General features: G+C 39.9%; 1 protein-coding gene across 9 annotated transcripts in view; it reads left to right on the top strand.

Moving 5' to 3' along the window:
• dst (dystonin) overlaps positions 1 to 18,860 on the top strand; it is a 251,988-nt gene that overhangs the window by 90,384 nt on the left and 142,744 nt on the right. For all 9 annotated transcript variants that reach the window (XM_067422412.1, XM_067422411.1, XM_067422413.1 and 6 more), the window contains one exon: positions 4,337 to 4,429. In XM_067422412.1, coding sequence (XP_067278513.1) covers positions 4,337 to 4,429 — 93 coding nt within the window. The remainder of the gene's footprint in view (positions 1 to 4,336; positions 4,430 to 18,860) is intronic.

The following is an 18,860-nucleotide window of genomic DNA, read 5'->3' as shown; positions in this document are numbered from 1 at the left end:
TCACGCACGCAGAATCAGACCAGCTGAGGGGAGTTGTCAGTAAATGACGGCCGCATAGTTCTTTCACTAAAAACAAACGAATCGATGTTTCCAGCAGTTTGACCCATTGAGAGATAAGTTCCAGTGGTACTAATCAGAAGAAAGTGCGATGGACTCGTCACACCTTACTACCATCTGACTCACGGGTTTTGAATGTGCTGTTTTGCAGCGTGTTTATTAATTATCGCGGCAACATTTCAGTCTTTACTTCCACATCCATATCGGACTATAACCCTCCTAAAACATCGATAAGCACTTCTAGTTTTAACAATTTGCTTAAAATTTTTTTGTAATTTGATGCGTTGCTTTCGACTTCATTCTCTAAGTAGCGCAACTCTAACTAACGTTAGCTGTTTGTGAAACGTCCGCCATAGTATACACATGCAAGAGCTGAACTTACTCCAGTATGGGTAAAATCTCAATGGGTCAAACTATTGGAAACATGTTTAGTGAAAGAACTATGCGGCCGTCATTTACTGACAACTCCCCTCAGCTGGTCTGATTCTTCTGCGTGCGTGAGCTTCACATAGACTGTAAAAAAATATGGACGTAGCGTCCGTGACGTCACCCATAAGCTAGGAACACACCAAGCCGACGCCGATCAACTAGTGGCGACGAAAGCAAACTGCTGAGTCGGCTCACGTTGGCTCACGTCGGCAGCGTCTTGGGTCCAAAGCGATCCAAAGTTGCCTTGACACACCAAGCCGACACTCGACATCCGACGGCCAATAGCGCGTCCGTTCTGCGCCTGCGTAAGAGGAAATACCTTTCCGTTCCAGCTGGTGGCAGTAGTCTGTTTTCGTTATTCGAAGCCGGAAACCGGAAGAGCTATAAAGATATCAGCTGTCGTTTTCGTTTCCCCACACAGACGGACGGATTCGTGCATTTCAGAACGTTGCAAATGGCATTGCCGTTGTCAGCCCTTGGTCTTTTACTTGTGGAAGAGGAAAGGTAGAAGCGGACGCGAAAAATACGAGGAACGCTCACTAAATGGGTGAAACCATGGATACCCGAAGTCAAAATGTGAAACCATAGATTATTACACTTGTTCACCTATCAATGAACCATAACAATAACAGGGCATAGCTCAAACAATACCCTGCAAATTGGCTCATTCAGATGCATTGTGGAAGTTAATGTGACAAAATCTGAACAATGGCCACTTACCCAAAGGATTGTTAAAATAAATATATGTGTATGACGCATTCTGATTTACAGCAAATTATGTTTGTGACAATGCTTGGTGCTAGTTCAATGAATTATGACAGAATTTGTATATATTTTTTTCATTGGAAATATGCCTATGGTGACATTTCTTCAAAATGATATCATGCTGCTTCTTGCACATCACAGCAGTTTGGAAATGAAATCTCCAGTGGCACAGAAATGTTAATGAAAATAATGTAACACTAAACCATACACTGAACTTAACTGACAGTAACCATGCTAACTATTAGTTTACAGATATTGCACTTTGATAACATTGTATTGTGGAAGTAACACATTATGAAAATATGTCTCTATTAATTGAAAATCTATTTATTCTTAAATTAAAACATCAATACAGATGTGTTTATTGTGTTTATTTACCCTGCTAGTTAGATGTCAAATTGCAAAATAAGGTTTAGAATTCTGCATCATCTTGTGTCTTGTGATCCTTTTTACATAAGGAACTGTGAATGCAAGTACCCAAAGTCAAAGTTTTTTATTTTTCAATGTTCAGTACAATGGGCACAAATAGCTATATAGAGAATAGCTATAAAAGTAGCTATATAGGTAGATTCAGCCAAGGGTGTACTGGGCCGTAGCTCAGCTCCTCACGGGTGCCAATCCAGGTGTCACTGTTGGTACCATCTGAGGGTAAACAGGATTCACTTTCAGACAAAGATTCCTTAAAGACACAATCAAAATGTGAACAATGTGATACAATAGATTCTTACACTTGTTCACCTATAACCCATAACAATAACAGGGCATAGCTAAAACAATACCCTGCAAATTGGCTAAATGGATCTATTCAGATGCACATTGTGGAAGTTGATTTGTTGAATTACTTGTAAATAGACCCATCTGAACATTCATTGGCCACTTTACCAAAAGCAAAATGTTCATTTGTTCAAATGGAAAGAAAAAATAAATAAAATAAATTATACACACACACACATATGTGTGTGTGTGTATGTGTGTGTGTGTGTACCCTGATAGTTAGATTTGAGGTGCACTCCTTCCTTTTTGTGTGAGGTTCTAGAAACTGCAGGTGGGTCTTCTGAGCTCCAGAACTTCCTGAGGGTCCATGTTTCTTGTAACACATGTACTGGGTTCGCAATGAATCCCACCGCTTCTTGAGCTCTTTCTCTGAGGAAAAAAATAAATAAAAAAACAATACGCTGAGTTATGTCAATTTCATGGCTATTGTAATGTTCATTTTTGTTCTACTTTTAACTGGATGTATTCTGGATGACAGCATTTTTTTTTTACAGTCGCTAGAACACATTTCTCAATACATTAAGGTCCCTTTTGCAAAACTCTCCACACAGTTAGTACAACCGAAATATATGAGGGCTAAACTGTGGATTTATCATTGCTTTTGGACATGAAGACATGCATTAAGTGTTTTGATATCTTTAGTGCGTTTTGAATGTGAAATTAACTGCTGTCCAAAGATGAAAGTTGCACACAACAATCTAACATGCAGTTTTTTTTTAATATGGACTACTGAAGAAGAAAAAAACTATTGCAAAAAAGGAAATCTTACCTGACATGACAACTTTATTTGCGATCTCACGCCACAGTTCTGCTTTCGCCACACAGTTGACATAACGTTAACATTTTCCCGTAGTGTGATACTAAGCTGGCCTTTGCTGGATCATGCTGATCAGTTTGTCTTCACTTGCCTCGGTCTACACAGCCATATATATTAACATGTGTTAACATGTATCGGAATGAGGAATATAATCAAATGAGACGAGACCTTTCTTTTACTGTCTATGGAGGAGACCGGCGTTCTGTGTTCCCTCTTGACTCTGTCGTTTACTTGCTTCGTCACTTCCGTTTTATTTTCTCGTGCACTGGTTCGCTAGCTGAACAGCAAATCAGAACGATCATTTGTCCCGACTGACCGACATGCGGCGACGCCGATTTAACATGTCGAATCGGCTGAAAAACAGCCGACGAGGACCAATGCCAGCCGACGCCGTGGAACTGTGTGGAACACACCGAGGAAACTTAGTTGGCCGACGCACAAAAACTGCCCGACGGCCGACCGTCGGCTTGGTGTGTTCCGGCCTATAGGATTCTGATAAGCCGTTCTGAAGCTGAAAGTATGGGCGAGCTGGGCGTTGCCATCTTGTGAGCGAGTCATCGCGTGTCACTCCTGGATAACAGAAAATGGGCAAAAGGGCGGGATGTGCGCGGAGCTGAGGTGACGCAATAACTATAGACGGCGGATAAATGGCTATCCACTTGTAACCACGCCCTTAATTATGCAGAACCTTAAGGCTTTATATAACGTAAACGAATGAGTTATAAAAAAATTCACCCCCCTCAGAGTTGTCATGAAGATCAACATTAGCCTTATAAACCAAAACCACAATTTGTACCAGGCTGTAAACATGTTTTTTTCTGCTTTAAAGTTGAGAATTTTAACATGGGGCTCAATGAGATTCTGCTCCCTTCTGGAGCCTGTCCCTAGTGGCCAGTTGAGGAATTGCAATTTACATTACTTCCGTATTGGCTTCAAGAGAAATCGCGGGAGGTTGCCGCTTGGAGCTTCATAGACTGTGTTGAGCTCTCAACCAATGATGTGCTGAAGCTACACAAGGACCGCCCTCCTCATTTACATGTTGCACACGGAAAAAGAAAAAGAAAGGAATCAATCGATCAATAAATGTAAAAATAAATACATGAGGGAAAAATAACTGTAAAAAATAAATGAAAGCATAAATATAAAAATAAATGTTAAAATAAATGTTAAATTTAATTAACAAATAAATAAAAGTTAAAAATATATATTTTTATAAAAGCAGAAAAATAATAAATTAAGGGAAAGATAATACAAAATTGTATTTGATTAAAAATGAATCATATTTGTTTTATCAAGTTGTTTATTCTGTTATTTATTTATTTTCCTATTATCACATTTATTTATCTATTTTTGTTTGTATTAATTTACATATGTGTATATTTATTTATTCATTCATTCATTTATTTATTTTTAATTTGTGCAGGGTTGGTCCTCCATACTATGCATGGTTATGTTCTATCACTCATCATAACTGTATAATCCTTGTGTCCTCAGGTGAAACTGGTCAACATCAGGAATGATGACATAACGGATGGAAACCCAAAACTGACATTGGGTTTAATATGGACCATAATTCTGCACTTTCAGGTGAGTTGACTATTTTTGTGTAGTTTATTTGTCAAGTTGTAGATGTTTGGAGGGGGTCACAATGTGAAATGCGGAAGATATGCCAGTGATGAGTTGGAATTTTTTGATTTTGATGTTGTTTCATTCTTGTGCTTTATTTTAGCTCATTAAATTTACCTGGGAACATGAAATAGGCCTACATGCAACAACAACAATAAAATGCTTTTGCAGTTCATTCTCTGACCACAAGAGGGCAATCATGTATTTGCTCGAGGGTGTGCAGATATTCAGTGAAATAAGATGTACATCATGCTCTGTATTCACTCCTGTCTGTGGCTGTGATATGGGACCAGCATTTCTCTGTTTGATTGCAGATACATACAGTGTATTGGCATCAGTAGGCAAACATGCTGTTAAATCCCTGACCAAAGTCTAACATTTTCATTTTCCACCATAACTCCCAGGGCTTTTAAAGTACAAACACCCATAACACCCTATCAACCACTTATGAACCACCTAGTTATGGCTTAAACCACTTACATCTTAGCAAGAAACAACCCAAAACACCTCAGTAACTGGCTAGAATTATTTCAAATCCTCCTAACAATACCCTTTTACCACTCACTCATCATAACCATATCTTAGCAACTGACTAACAATGAACTGGAAAACACCCAGAACACTTTAGCAATTACCTAGCAACAACTTAACAACCACCTAGAACACCTTAGCAACTGCCAATCAGGATCCTATTAAGTTCTGAACCCCTTGCAGCTGTCTAGAAACCAAAACATGCTAAAAACCACCACGCGGCCTATCAATCACTTAGTTACTCTTAGTTACTGCTTTTTAACTGCATAGCAACCGCCTAGCAATGCCTTAATAAACTTGCAGAACATTAGCAACTGCTTAAAAGTGCCATAGAAGGCATTTAGAGCACCTTAACAACTGCCTAGAAGCCAAAACACACTAACAAACACATAGTGACACACTGTCAACCACTCAGAAGAGCTTAGTAACCACCTTTTAACAGCCTAGCAACCACCTAGTAATGATTTAAATTGCTTACAACATCTTTGTAACAACTTAGCAACACCCTAAAAGCCACATAAAATACCTTAGCAACTGCCCTGATTTTATCTAAATCACCTTAACCACCACCAAGCAATGCCCTATCAACCACTCAGATTTTCTAAATAACTGCCTTGTAACTGCCTAGCAACCATCTGGCAATGCCTTAAACATGTACAATACCTTAGCAACTGCCTATCAACACCCTAGTAAGTTCTAAACCTCCTTGCAGCTGCCTAGCAACACCTTAACAACCACCTAGAACACTTAAGCAACTGTCTATCAACACCCTAGTAAGTTCTGAACCTCCTTGCAGCTGCCTAGCAACGCCTTAACAACCACCTATAACACCTTAGCAACTGCCTATCAACACCCTAGTAATTTCTGAACCTCCTTGCAGCTGCCTAGCAACACCTTAACAACCACTTAGATCACCTTAGCAACTGCCTATCAACACCATATTGAGTTCAGAACCTCCTTGCAACTGCCTAGCAACACCATAACCCCTTAGAACAATTTAACAGCTGCCGATCAACACCATATTAAGTTCTGAACCTCCTTGCAACTGCCTAGCAACACCTTAACAACCTCTTAGAACACCTTAGCAACTGCCTATCAGCACCCTAGTATGTTCTGAACCCCTTTGCAACTGCCTAACAACACCCTAGTAAGTTCTGAGCCCCCTTGCAACTGCCTAGCAACACCCTAACAACCACATATAACAACTTTCAACTGCCTATCAACACTCTATTAAGTTCAGAACATCCTTGCAACTTCCTAGCGACACCTTAACAACCACCATAATACCTTAGCAACTGCCTATCAACACCATACTAAGTTCTGAACCTCCTTGCAACTGCCTAGCAACACCATATTAAGTTCTGAACCTCATTGCAACTGCCTAGCAACACCTTAACAACCACCAAAACACCATAGCAATAGCCTATCAACAGCCTAGTAAGTTCTTAACCCCCTTGCAACTGCCTAGTAACACCTTAACAACCACCTAGAACGCATTAACAGCTGCCTATCAACACCATAATAAATTCTGAACCTCCTTGCAACTGCCTAGCAACACCTTAACAACCACCTATAACACCATAGCAATAGCCTATCAACAGCCTAGTAAGTTCTTAACCCCCTTGCAACCCCCTTGCAACTGCCTAGTAACACCTTAACAACCACCTAGAACACATTAGCAACTGTCTGTCAACACCCTAGTAAGTTTTGAACCCCCATATAACTGACAAGTAACACCTTAACAAGCACCTAAAAGACTTAAGCAACTGCATATCGACAGCCTAGTAAGTTCTGAACCCCAATGCAACTGCCTAGTAACACCTTAACAACAACCTAGAACAACTTAGCAACTGCCTATCAACACCTAGTAAGTTCTGAACCTCCTTGCATCCACATAGCTTTCAGTCTTCAGTTTTGTCTTCAAACTGCCCAATTACAACTCCATACATAATCTTCAGATGTCTTTTTGCATTTTCACGCAAGAGTTCATCAAGCCAATGTTCAAACTTTGCCTCCATTTCCCTTCTGTAGTCAAATTCTTGCTTAGCTGTATGTGGAGTGTGGTGGGCACTGTTTCTGTCAGTCTGCACATGTTGACTCAAACACACTGTGTGATGCCTATTCATTTCCTTCAATGCGCTTTCATGCAGGAACATTTCCCGTATTTTAACGAAGCTTCAATTAAGTGATTTTTTTTTCTTAGTAACTACATGAGATTGATTTATTAAGGTCATCATTTTAGTATCAACATGTAGGAGCCGAACTTGGAAAATATTTGTATTATTACGTACACAAGATCTGTCTTGTATCTGTCGTGTACAGAGAAAACATGTGTTGTGTTTGTGACAGGCTTTTTTAAAGCTTTGACTCGTAGTAGTCCTGCAGTATTTCTCAGGGATCTGGACGGAGTCTGAGGGAATTTGTGCTTTAGCGTCCGTATATGACAGAGGTCACTCAGAGGTTACACTGCAGCTGCGCATCTGCAGGTCTGAGCTTGTGAAACCTTCTTGACTTCAAACGTACAGTAAGACGAGTGCAGTTCGACGCGCTCTTGCTCTCCGTCCACGCTGCGAGGATTTTGAATTCTTGTGCATGCATCAGATGAAGGTCTTGAAGATCTCACAACATTTTAATGCCACATTTTTTTGAACTGCTGTGTTAAGTAAAATGCATCTCAGGGTTTGGTTTCATTCCTCTGCCAACACGAATGCATCCAGTGCTAATATCTCCTACTGAATATGAACACACTGTCCCACCTTCACAGCGGCAGATTATTAATAGCCTTGGCTTGGCTGAACATTAGTTTTGAGATGATGTTATGAGTGAAGAATGTTGTCGACCTGAGTCCAGATCGGAACCCAAACCATCACAGCTCTTCCCAATTCACATCTCCAGCATGCAAGAATGACACCTTCACCGCACCTCGCTCCCGCAAACCACGCTGGCCCAGCCTCCCTGACGGCCCTCAACCGGCTAAAGGCATGCAAGTCTAAAAATGCATTTCTAGGGCATAGCTGAAGAATGTGTTAAATAATGCTTGGGTTCATAAAACTTGCTGACAGGTAGCGTGGGGATGTGCAGTAGCACCTGCCGCTGTCACTCTCACGCAAGCCGTTGGGCATGCGGCCTGTTCCCTCATGATCTGCAGTTGGAGGGTATGGAGAGTTGTTTGTGATGCCTCTGCTCAGACATTAGTCTCTCAGGGCAGATTTTTGAACCGTGTTCATATTTTTTTGCCCTCTGGTCTATTCTTTGGAAACATCTAGTTTTGAATCGGTTTCAATATCGGAATTCACTGCACATTTACGTGTGTTGTTTGGAGCTCTTTAGGCAATAACTCAGCTCTATTCATTTATACAATGTCCACAGCTGGCGTCTGAATAATGTCTGTTTGAACATGCAATCAAAGCATTGAGTTCTGAATCATTATGTTGTTTCAGAAGCTTTTGCTGGATGTTTTTGTCTTATAAACATGCTTTGAAGTCAATGAATGAAGGGTGTATAAGCATGGCCTCTAGTCATTGTATGCAATTACAATCATTCATTCATTTACATTCATGCATTTGGCAGACGCTTTTATCCAAAGCGACTTACATTGTATTCAAGGTACACATTTTACATTTTTGTCAAGTCTTGCTTTCCCTGGGAATCGAACCCATGACCTTGGCGTTGCTAGCGCCATGCTCTACTCATTGAGCTACAGGAAAGACAATTACAACATAATATTTGATATTTTTTGCAAAAAATTACTGCAGTTGCTACAGTGAGCAAGTACATAAAATCATGTTCAAACCTGTCTTACTGCTATTCAGTATGGTATGCCAGTATGGAATATTGTAATATAATATTTTCATTTTGAGTTTAGATTTGGCGGGAGATTCAAGGTTTGCTTTATTTTATAAAACCCGGCTACTACCGAACATCATGCTGGGAGATGAGGAGTCATGTACATGTACAGTAGCATGTGGCTTCAATAAATAGGGCATTTGCATAGAATTTGAACTAGTCAGCTGTCTACAGTACCGTTTAACATGGACAGCTCTAAACAGCAGGCCTTGCTGACCTTCGGGGAATCACTCATTGTCAAAACAAAAGAATCTGTGAAGAGTCTGCGAAGTGAGAAACTCTGCAGACATAAAGAGAAAGTGACAGAGTTTGTGCCAAAATAATATCAGCAGATGTGATACTTGCTCAGATGCCATTTATTAATCCAAGCTGTTGTAAATGTGAGATATGCTTTATACTTAATTCTGCAAACTAAGGCCTGGGACTCACTAGATGATTTTCAAATCTTAACCGATTAAAACTGTGGGAAACCACAGACATAAGGGCAGTTTCAACCGATTTTTAGCATTATAGAAGATTCGTCCGGACCACGAGGCCACACACCTGTCAACATTTTCACAGTGAGATGAGATCTCGCGAAGACTCGAAGATCAAACCCGGCTTGAGAAGAAAAACAAATGGAAAAGAATATGGGTGCTCTTCTTTCTCAATACTCCGCTTCCATGGCATGTTTGTGGTTGCCAAGTTTCATCTATAGAAGCACAGATCATCTGGTTGGTGAAGCTTCTTTGCGCTCATTGGCTATAGTGAGTCTCACGTCAGAGGCAGCCTGATCAAGAGTGGACTGTCCAGGCTCCGGTGCAATCAGGAGCAGTCAAATATCTGTAATGACACCACACAATTGAGGATTTTTTAGACAAAAAGACGGTTGCGAGAAGCTTTGGGCTCCTCACCACAAAAATCCCCCCAAATCTGTGTGTGACCAGCCTAACTCGTTACCATAGAGAAGAACATTCCTTCATGTCACATGCGTGTGGACATTTGAGATCAGTTTTCCGTTTTTGTATACCATTGCTAAAGCAGTTTTGTTGCATGTTGCTGTGTGGTTATTATAATTTTCGAGGAAGTTTCTAAAGGCAGGCGTACACTTTGCGAGTTCGGACACACGGGAGGTCATGATAGGTTGCATACGCTACGAGTCAGTTAAATTGATAATCATGTCAAAGCAGCTGGTACACAACAGGATTGTACTGCACAGCGAGCTGGCGGCAATTGCGTGCTTTCAATGTTGCTGTTATAGCTTGGGATTGGAAAAACAAAGAAAACAGTTTTTGTGTAAAAATGATTTGTTGAAAAGCAGAGAACTGCAGCGGTTCCATTCAACAGAAACAGAGAGAGAGAGAGAGAGAGAGAGAGAGAGAGAGAGAGAGAGTGTGTGTGTGTGTGTGTGTGTGTGTGTGTGTGTGTGTGTGTGTGTGTGTGTGCGTGACAGTGTTTGTGCAAGCTGTATTGCAGCCACTGAGCTAATGGCTAATAATACACATTGATTTAGCTTATGTGACATGGTTGTATATGGTTTGGCAAAAGGGAACAGCCTATATGCTGGTGAAATTCAGGCCGACGTTTAAACATGTTTAAAAATCATCGGGAGGTGCTCGTAATGTTCTCGGCTCATCTTGTAAATCCTCTCACATGCTGCGAGCCACGAGCATAAACAATTTCCATGTGATTTCTCCTGAGTAAAAAAACTTGTCTGCAAGCTCGAATGGCAGCAAAAATCACACTGAGCATGCCCGGCTTAAGGCATCCGTCCTTAAATGTGTGTTATGGTGGTTAGATGTGGCACAAGTCTTATGTGGGTTCCCTAATACAATCTAACAACACAGTAATAGCGATTCTTGTCTTAGCAAACAAACTTAATTAACTTAAAATTATTTTTTGTTCAATAACTTGTGTAAGCTAATTATATTTTACAACCCAAGCACGTTTATTTAGCCAATATAAGTTTATCATCTTCCATATCTATGACCGCTGGTTATGTTTGTTTGCTTAAAGAGTTGGACTTGATCCTTTTCAAAGCTTCGCTTTTGTTTTGAGCAAGATTAAAGAGCAAATAGAGAGCTTTGTCGTGGGAGGCAGCGCAGTTTGTCATGTTGTCGAGCCAGCCACGTAGTCCTGTTATTTTAAAAGGCCACATGACAGGCCATGACTACCTCAGCCTGGTACGTCCTATTTGAATGGCTCAACTTGCTGAGCAGAGCTTTCACACGCAGACCAAAGTTACCATCAGGGAATAGATGAGAGTGTGTCCCACTCTCCTCCCTTTTCCCTCTGTCTCTCTCTCTCTCTCTCCAGCCTCCAACCACTAAGGACATTCAGCCGCTGGAAACTCAACACCAGCAGGGCTCTGGGGGTGGCTGTGTTTACACATCACATGAGGACCGTGACGTTTCCTCAGCTGTGACAGAGAGCTGCGTTAGTTTGTGTGTCTAGTCGGGCGCCTCGATCTCTATAGTGTTTGTTCTGGAGGATCAGGGCAAAGGGTGACGTTTCAAAGGTCACTGAGACTTCAGTGTGTTGGCAGCGTGAGAAGAAAGGGCCGGGCGGTGCAGCGAGCGCGGTGAACGTGCGATACAGGAAACGAAAGTTTGCTTGGAGCGTCTCAGAGGGATTCACATCATCCGTACTGCTCTGGATATTGAACTGATTTGTCTGACATCTCTTCCGTACCTAAACACTTGCAGGGGAAATGATGGCTGATTCTTTCTGGGATAAGAAACTCTTGAACTTGGTTAACTTGTTTACAACTGGCAGGAAGGAGTGAATCTTTCTTGGTAGGCCTTATTAGCATGACCAACCGGCATGGGTAATGTGTGTGGATGTGTAAGGGGATCTAAGGAGGAGTGTTATGTTGATCCCACGAAAGCCCCAATCAGCCCCACATCAAAGGAGCTCAGGGGACGCCGATACTTTCAAAGGAGGAAAAAGAGAAAATCAGCTGATTTTAATGCCACTGACTCTTTAAGAAGCCATGGGACTGAGAGCTCTAAGATTGATGACCTGGATTTTGCCACATCTGGTAGTAATTATAAGGTTGGTGCATTGGAGCAAGACGAGGCTCCAAGGCCCAGACAGGACAGTACCAGCCATGGGGTCTACGTTGGAGAAGTTCCAGTCCTCAGAGGAAAAAACGGTAGAAAGCCAGGTACACATCAGGACAAAAGCAGGCCCATTGCGGAGCATATTCTACATGGGGTCACCAAGAGCTCCAGAAGCATCGCCTCAAAGGACAGGCTTTTGGAAAAGAATCTTTTGCGGAGACAGTTGAGGAGGGCAGTCAGTTTTGGAGCAGTGGAGCACATGCTCCAGACATTGAGAGGAAAAGGCTTCCTGGGGAGGAGCAGTGTAGATCATCATGAAGGGTTCTCCAAAATTATATGGGACACTCAAGTGCACAGGAAGCGGAGGAGGGCCCACTCTTGCTCGGGAGATTTAGTTTCCCACGCTGCTTTGGATACAGTCCAACAAGATCTTAAACATGGTTCTACTAAACACCAGGAGGTAATATCAGCATCTGTCAGCATTTAAGATGACATTTATGATGCAATGGCACCATGCGCATGACGTTACATAAACAATAATGTTCACTGCACATCATACACCGTTTAGTCATGATATATGTTGCGTTCACACCAGGTCTTGATTGCCGTAGTTACTAGATGACAGCTGTTCATATCCTATATCCTGTTATATGGCCATGATGTGTCTTCCTACATAGGTGTTTAAGAAATGAAAAGCTACACACTCCATCAGTTGGGGTTAGAAGAACTGTTGCCAAACATATAACATGCTAGAAACATCATAGAAAGATCATAGTCACTGCAATAATGATCCAGTCTAGACACTTAAGCATTTGCCTATTTTAATCCAAATAGCTTTTTGGATTAAATAACTTTTGGAATAACTATATTTTGGGTAGTGTAGAACTTATTTATTAGAAATATTTATTCCTGGAGCCATGAGTGTTCCAGCATGATGTTGCAGTGGTGAAGTTGTACATGTTGGGTGCTCAGAAAATTGAGAGTTTGTTGCTTTTATGATTTTAAGGATCTGAATGTTTTTTAACATTATGGCATGCCATGGTGGGAAAGCACCTATACAACTGCCTTGAGTGCCTTTTTATAATATGGTTACTATATAATAGAGATATTTATGCATTTGACATCCCAAGTGATTTATGTATTTGATCAGTACTGGCATTCCCTGAGAATCAAAACCACTAATACAGTTTCAGCTTTAAAAATTAAGAGTTCATGCTGCCTTAGTATTTTAAGTTTATTCAACTCAAATATCCAAGTTGTCTGGCTATCACCAGTCCAAGCTCAATCTTTTTCTACTGCACAAGAGGCGTGATCAACAAGCATAATTCAAATCACTCTGTACGCAATTGGATAGTCCTTCAACCAATCAGACCAACGATCCGTCATTTCTCTATCTGTCATTGTGTTGAATCCGCCAATAGCATGCCAGGGGGATAAGCCGGTTTCCAGTTTGAGCTCCAGGGTGAAATCAAATCACCGGTAGCGATGGGGATTCGATTACATTTTCTTAGTTGATCGTCAGGAGAATTAACGATCGACTGTCAGTTAATCATTAATATTTTGAATAAAATTATTTAACTTTTATCATTGAAAAATGCAATGACTACAAAAATGCAACGTGTTTTTCCTTGATGGGACCTTTATTACAAGATCAACTAATGGCAGACAGTAAACTACGTTCAGTTGTTAGCCAAACCGAACAAATGTTCGCGTGCATATGTGTGTCTGTGTGGCGTTTTCTAATGTCTTTGCACAGCAGAAGCGTGTCTGACGCGGTGTTGCTGCTGCTGCTATTGTACAGGAAAGGCCTATACTTAATGTTAAATATAAATATATAGACTACTGATACAGCAAAGACATTGACGGCAAAATATGCTACCGAATATTTCGTTCTGTAACAGGTGCAATATTTAAAAATAGATTATGTTTTTATTTATTTATTACAATTACACCTATATCTGCATTTATGTTAAACTAGAGACTTTCAAACATCAAAATGTCATTTATTAATGTGCGTTCTTGTCAAAATTACATATAAACATATTCTATTTTGCCTGGAAACGCTTTCAACACGCGTGTCGCGTGAAAAAAATGGCATCGGTTCTCCAACATGCAGAGGTTATCGGCGTGGCTTCTGAGACGCGCGTCATGCAGGCAGTGTGCAAACTCTAACCTGTAAACCGGAGAAAACAAAAACGGACACGCCACAAAAACACCCGCCACGAGGGGACTGACATTGCCGGGATTCACAGGTTAACGTACCTCCACGCCAACTTTTCCAGCAGGATGCACCGCAGCCGACATTAACCAGGATGCACTTTGTTTAAGTGGTAACGTTAGATAATTTGACTTATGGCCATGGTACTTCTTATACACGCCATCACAAGGTTTGCAGTAAAATATTTCGTTTTTTAAATCAAAACGGTCCCACGCCACACTTCGTCGTGACCTCTTCATGAGTTCTTTCAAAATCAAACAGAAGCTCACTGATAACAGAGTATGGTGTCAAATATTGCACCCTGGTGGTAAAATGTTTATTTGCTGCCACATAGTGGCATTTTTTAATTGCTTCACGACTCACACTACAACCTGCATAAAAAATACCTTTGATTAATTGAGAACAAATCAACGTGATCAACAAAATTCTTAACGATCAACTCACGATTGTCGATTAATCATGTCCATCCCTAATCACCGGCAGATCGGGTGGGGTTTACCCAGTCTAATACCCAAGTTGTCACTTAGTACAACTTCACATTTCAAGTTGACTACATTTAACATTTTATGGCAGCATAAACACCTACTAAGTAGAAACAACACATTTTTTTTTTTTTTTTACAGTGCATGTCATTTTGTCATTAATTTTTGTTGGTTTAACTTATAAAAGTTATCTGATTGCCTTAATTTTGCATTCATTGACATTAAACATTTGAGTTAATGCTGTTTTAATAAATAAAAACTCAAAATATTATGTTATCCGAAGCAGATTAATTATCTAAGTTGATTTGACAAAAGATAAAAAATTGTAATAAATTGTCACACTTTAGTGTGTTTGAGCTACAGTAATGCTATATGAAAAAAATCTAATGAATTACCTTCCAAAGGTACTAACTAGTGACAGTTACTTTGTGTCTTTGCTGTTACTATATTCTTGATTTTAACTAGATATATTGAACAATTAGCATCTAGAGTCTAGACACTAGCCATTTTACCATGAATGACACAGAGTTTCCATGGTATTATAATTCATGGCAGTGATTAGTCAGAGTTGGCATGTTTTGGTGTGTTTGGTTCTTGGTGTAATAGCTCAGTCTTTCCACACCCACAGTCTAAACACCATGTGCTCTGCTCCCTTCCGACAAGCTATAATTACACCGGCCGGCAGATTCCTTTAAGTTTACTTCAGTGTCAGCACGTACATGTATTATATACTTATAGATCTGTAAATGATTGTTAAGCTGCTGGTTTTGTGGTATAATGTGTTTCCTTAAAACAGTAGGTGTTGGCTTACCTTTCGCTCCAGGCATTTTTTATTTTAGAGCTGAAAATCCTTCTTTGTAATGTGAAGCCATGTGAGATTTCTAATGGTCTGTGGACATGTCCACACTGCTGTATTGATTTAATATGATTTAATGCCTACATGGAGACTACTATAAATATCTCTAACTTAAGAAACATATCAACCGACCTGTGCTGGTGAATCACTGATCAAATATCACATGATTCAGCCTTTCTACTAGCACCATGAGCCTCAATGCTGAAACAGCCATTTAAAAAAGGCCACATTACATATATTTGCTGATTTTATATTATTAGGTAAAACACAGTCCTTTTTTGTAATTTAACACAATCTTAGGGGTTGGACAAAATAATGTGAACACCTGCACTGTAAACTCTAACGCTCAAAATAATGAATTGGTTTGAGTAGCGCCATCTCAGATTAAACTAAACCGTTCAATCAAATGACCTTTTATGAGTATTTAGAACTGTTTTATTGTTTTAAGTTTTGAGTCATGACACTCAAAAGGGACAGTAAATGCTAAAATGTGTATATTATATATTTTTGTGCACATTAACGTTAAATGGGAGATTTAGTAGTGATTCATGTTTTATTTTAGCTTAGATTAGTTTTTGTAATGCTGTTTTTTTTGTTGGTTTTCCATCATGAGCTTAGTTTGAGAACAGACATATGTTGAATGCATTATATTGCTGTCCTCATTTAACAAGTGCTATGCTAATGCTACCAAAGCATGGTGGCATTTACTGAAATATTATTGAGTTAAAGCTAGTCAAGTTTCCACTCCTAAAAAATTTATATTATATTATATTTTTAAGTTAAATAAATTGTTAATTGTAAAATTGTAAATTATAAATTGAATTACTCAAATATTTTAAGTTCAGAGCAATTAAAGCAGCACTGGGTATCTTTTGCTCTCGGGGTCCCCCTACAGTTTGGAAAAAATAATGTCCTCAACTACTGTCGTAAGCTGTCATCCTACAACAGGGGATGCCATCGCGCGTGCATTTGTTGACATGACAACCCTGATAGCCCTGAACTAGTAATGCGCGGGTCGTCTCATAACCCGCGGACCCCGTATGTCTATTTAATGGTCGCGGGTGCGTGGTGGGCTGTAAAAATATATACAGTGGTGCGGGGCGGGCCAAATAACTCCATAAAAGTGTCCCCGCGGGTTGGTGCAGCACTAACAGTTCCCCTGAACACTGCAGGAGGAGTTCACATGCAGCTGTTCTTCTGGCGGCGCATGTGAAATGTCTTCATCCCAGCTACAGTCAGTGGCATGTTTCAGCATGTCATATGAATATAATTTCATGGGTTTTATTTTTTTCAAACGCCAAATAATCACGATGCTCACGTTTACAAGCCAGCGTCATTATAGTAGTCTATTGGTTAGCGTTTTACAGAATCTATATGATACTTCAGTTCAATGTTTGAGTGGTCGGTAATCACCATAACAAGCAGGACAGCATCGGTCGGGCACGCCTCCTTCAGCTCACGCCGACGAGCAAACACTGGTCACATGTTGATCCTCGTCCTGCCTTTAATCCCATCACTTTTTCGTTTCCTCTTATTGCTTTCCTCCAACAAAACCTTTTCTTTCTTATTTGTCTCTGCTGCTTCGGACTATTATCCAATGAAAAAAGTCGAGCTCGCACGTCCGAATGTAAGGAAGTGTGGGTGTTGGTGGAAGTGACGTATATGCCGTAAAGCAGTCGAATTTTGTAGTTCTTTTTGTTCTCGGGTTACTACCCGAAACCCGAAGTTTAAAAGTACGATTAAAAACGATACAGACAGTTAACCCTCTCATGTATTGCTGTGTTTTCCTCCACCAAGTATGCTGGGGCACCACAACAGGCACCGCCAAGCCAAGCTCTCTTAGTCTGGTTGTGACCTGTCAGAACAGAAGATATGTTTGGGTAACCCTCAGCAGCTTTTTATTATTATTATTTTTAAATTATTATTATGATTATTATTATCTGTGGCTTTGGAACGCAGTGTGCACTAGTTAGCTCCCCAGCTAGAGCCACCATATCCAACCCAGGCCAGCCAACCCAATCGCCAAGTCTGTACACAGTACACAGCAATACATGAGAGGGTTAACTGCTGGGTTTGGGAGTCACTGACGAGGAGGAAAGGGGCTGGGGGATGAGGAGTGGAGAGAAGGGACCATGTCTATCTTAGGGATGTCTGTTGGTTGTGCTCACTGGCAATTATGGAGTCGTTCCCAGATCTATAAAATAAAATTAAATAGTGTATATCTACAATAACGTTACTGGCTATTCTGTTATGATTCTTATTATTATTCTTCTTATTTTTATTATTAATAATATCACTGTTATTATATATTACTAGTACTACCACTACTGCTATTATTATAATCATGAATACTACTATACTTATACTTGTCATCACTACCTCTATCACAACAACTACAACAACTAATACAACAACTATTATTATTATTTCTAATACTATTATTGTTATTATAATTCACAGATGATACAGCTACTATTACGATTGTTAACATGAATACTATTGCTATTACTACCACCTCTGCTACTATTATTTTTGTTGTTATATTTATTATTATGATGACTACTGCTACTAAAACTCTATTATTACTATTTTCTCCCCCCCCTTTTTTTCTCTTTTTTTTCCCCTCCTCTCTTTCTCCTCTTCTGTAAGTGTATGTATATCATTGATCCCCTACCTTGTAAAAGTTATTATTTTGTAAATTTGCAATTTTGCTCAATAAAAATAAAAAAAACCGATACAGACCCCATCAGGCTGTGGCAGACGTGTCATTCAACCTATTGTAAGTCGATGTATCATCACAAGAGTCTTGAAAATATATTATGAAGGTTGAAAAGTTACCTAGTGCTGCTTTAAAATGCATGATTACAAAATAAAAAATCTGCAAATTCTGCTTACTTAAACATGGCTTAAACTTGCAATGTTTTAGTTTTGGCAACTTATTCGGGTTTACAGTGTGGAAAATAGGTATTTTCATGTGTTTTATCATAATTTATCATAAACTTCAAACCATATTAGAATAGATTAACGCAACGTTTGAATGTCATCTATCAGATCATCAGAGATGTTGAAGGAGGGAATACGCTTTCTCACTCTTCACCCCAAAACTGCCCACAGTAGTTCAATAATGTTCAATAATATTCAAGTCAAGTGATTAAAATGACCAGGGCAGCCATATCTTTCACATTTTAGCAGTGGAGTCTGAGATTCCTTTCATTGATTGTTGGCTTTGTGAAGTTTTTTGTGGTCAGTGTTTGTGAAAACTTGTTATTCAGGGTTAATATTGACGATTGCAGTCACGTTGCTGCAGTTGTTCCGAGTTGTTTGGACACAATCCTTCTTAGTGTTCGACAGTCCCTGTCATTGACTTTTTTTTGTCTTCGCTGATGAAGTCTTGCCATGCTTTGTGTTCATGGTCATA

Source organism: Pseudorasbora parva, chromosome 17, assembly GCF_024679245.1.
Source record: "Pseudorasbora parva isolate DD20220531a chromosome 17, ASM2467924v1, whole genome shotgun sequence".
Lineage (NCBI taxonomy): Eukaryota > Metazoa > Chordata > Actinopteri > Cypriniformes > Gobionidae > Pseudorasbora > Pseudorasbora parva.
This window is presented reverse-complemented; position numbering and strand designations above follow the sequence as displayed.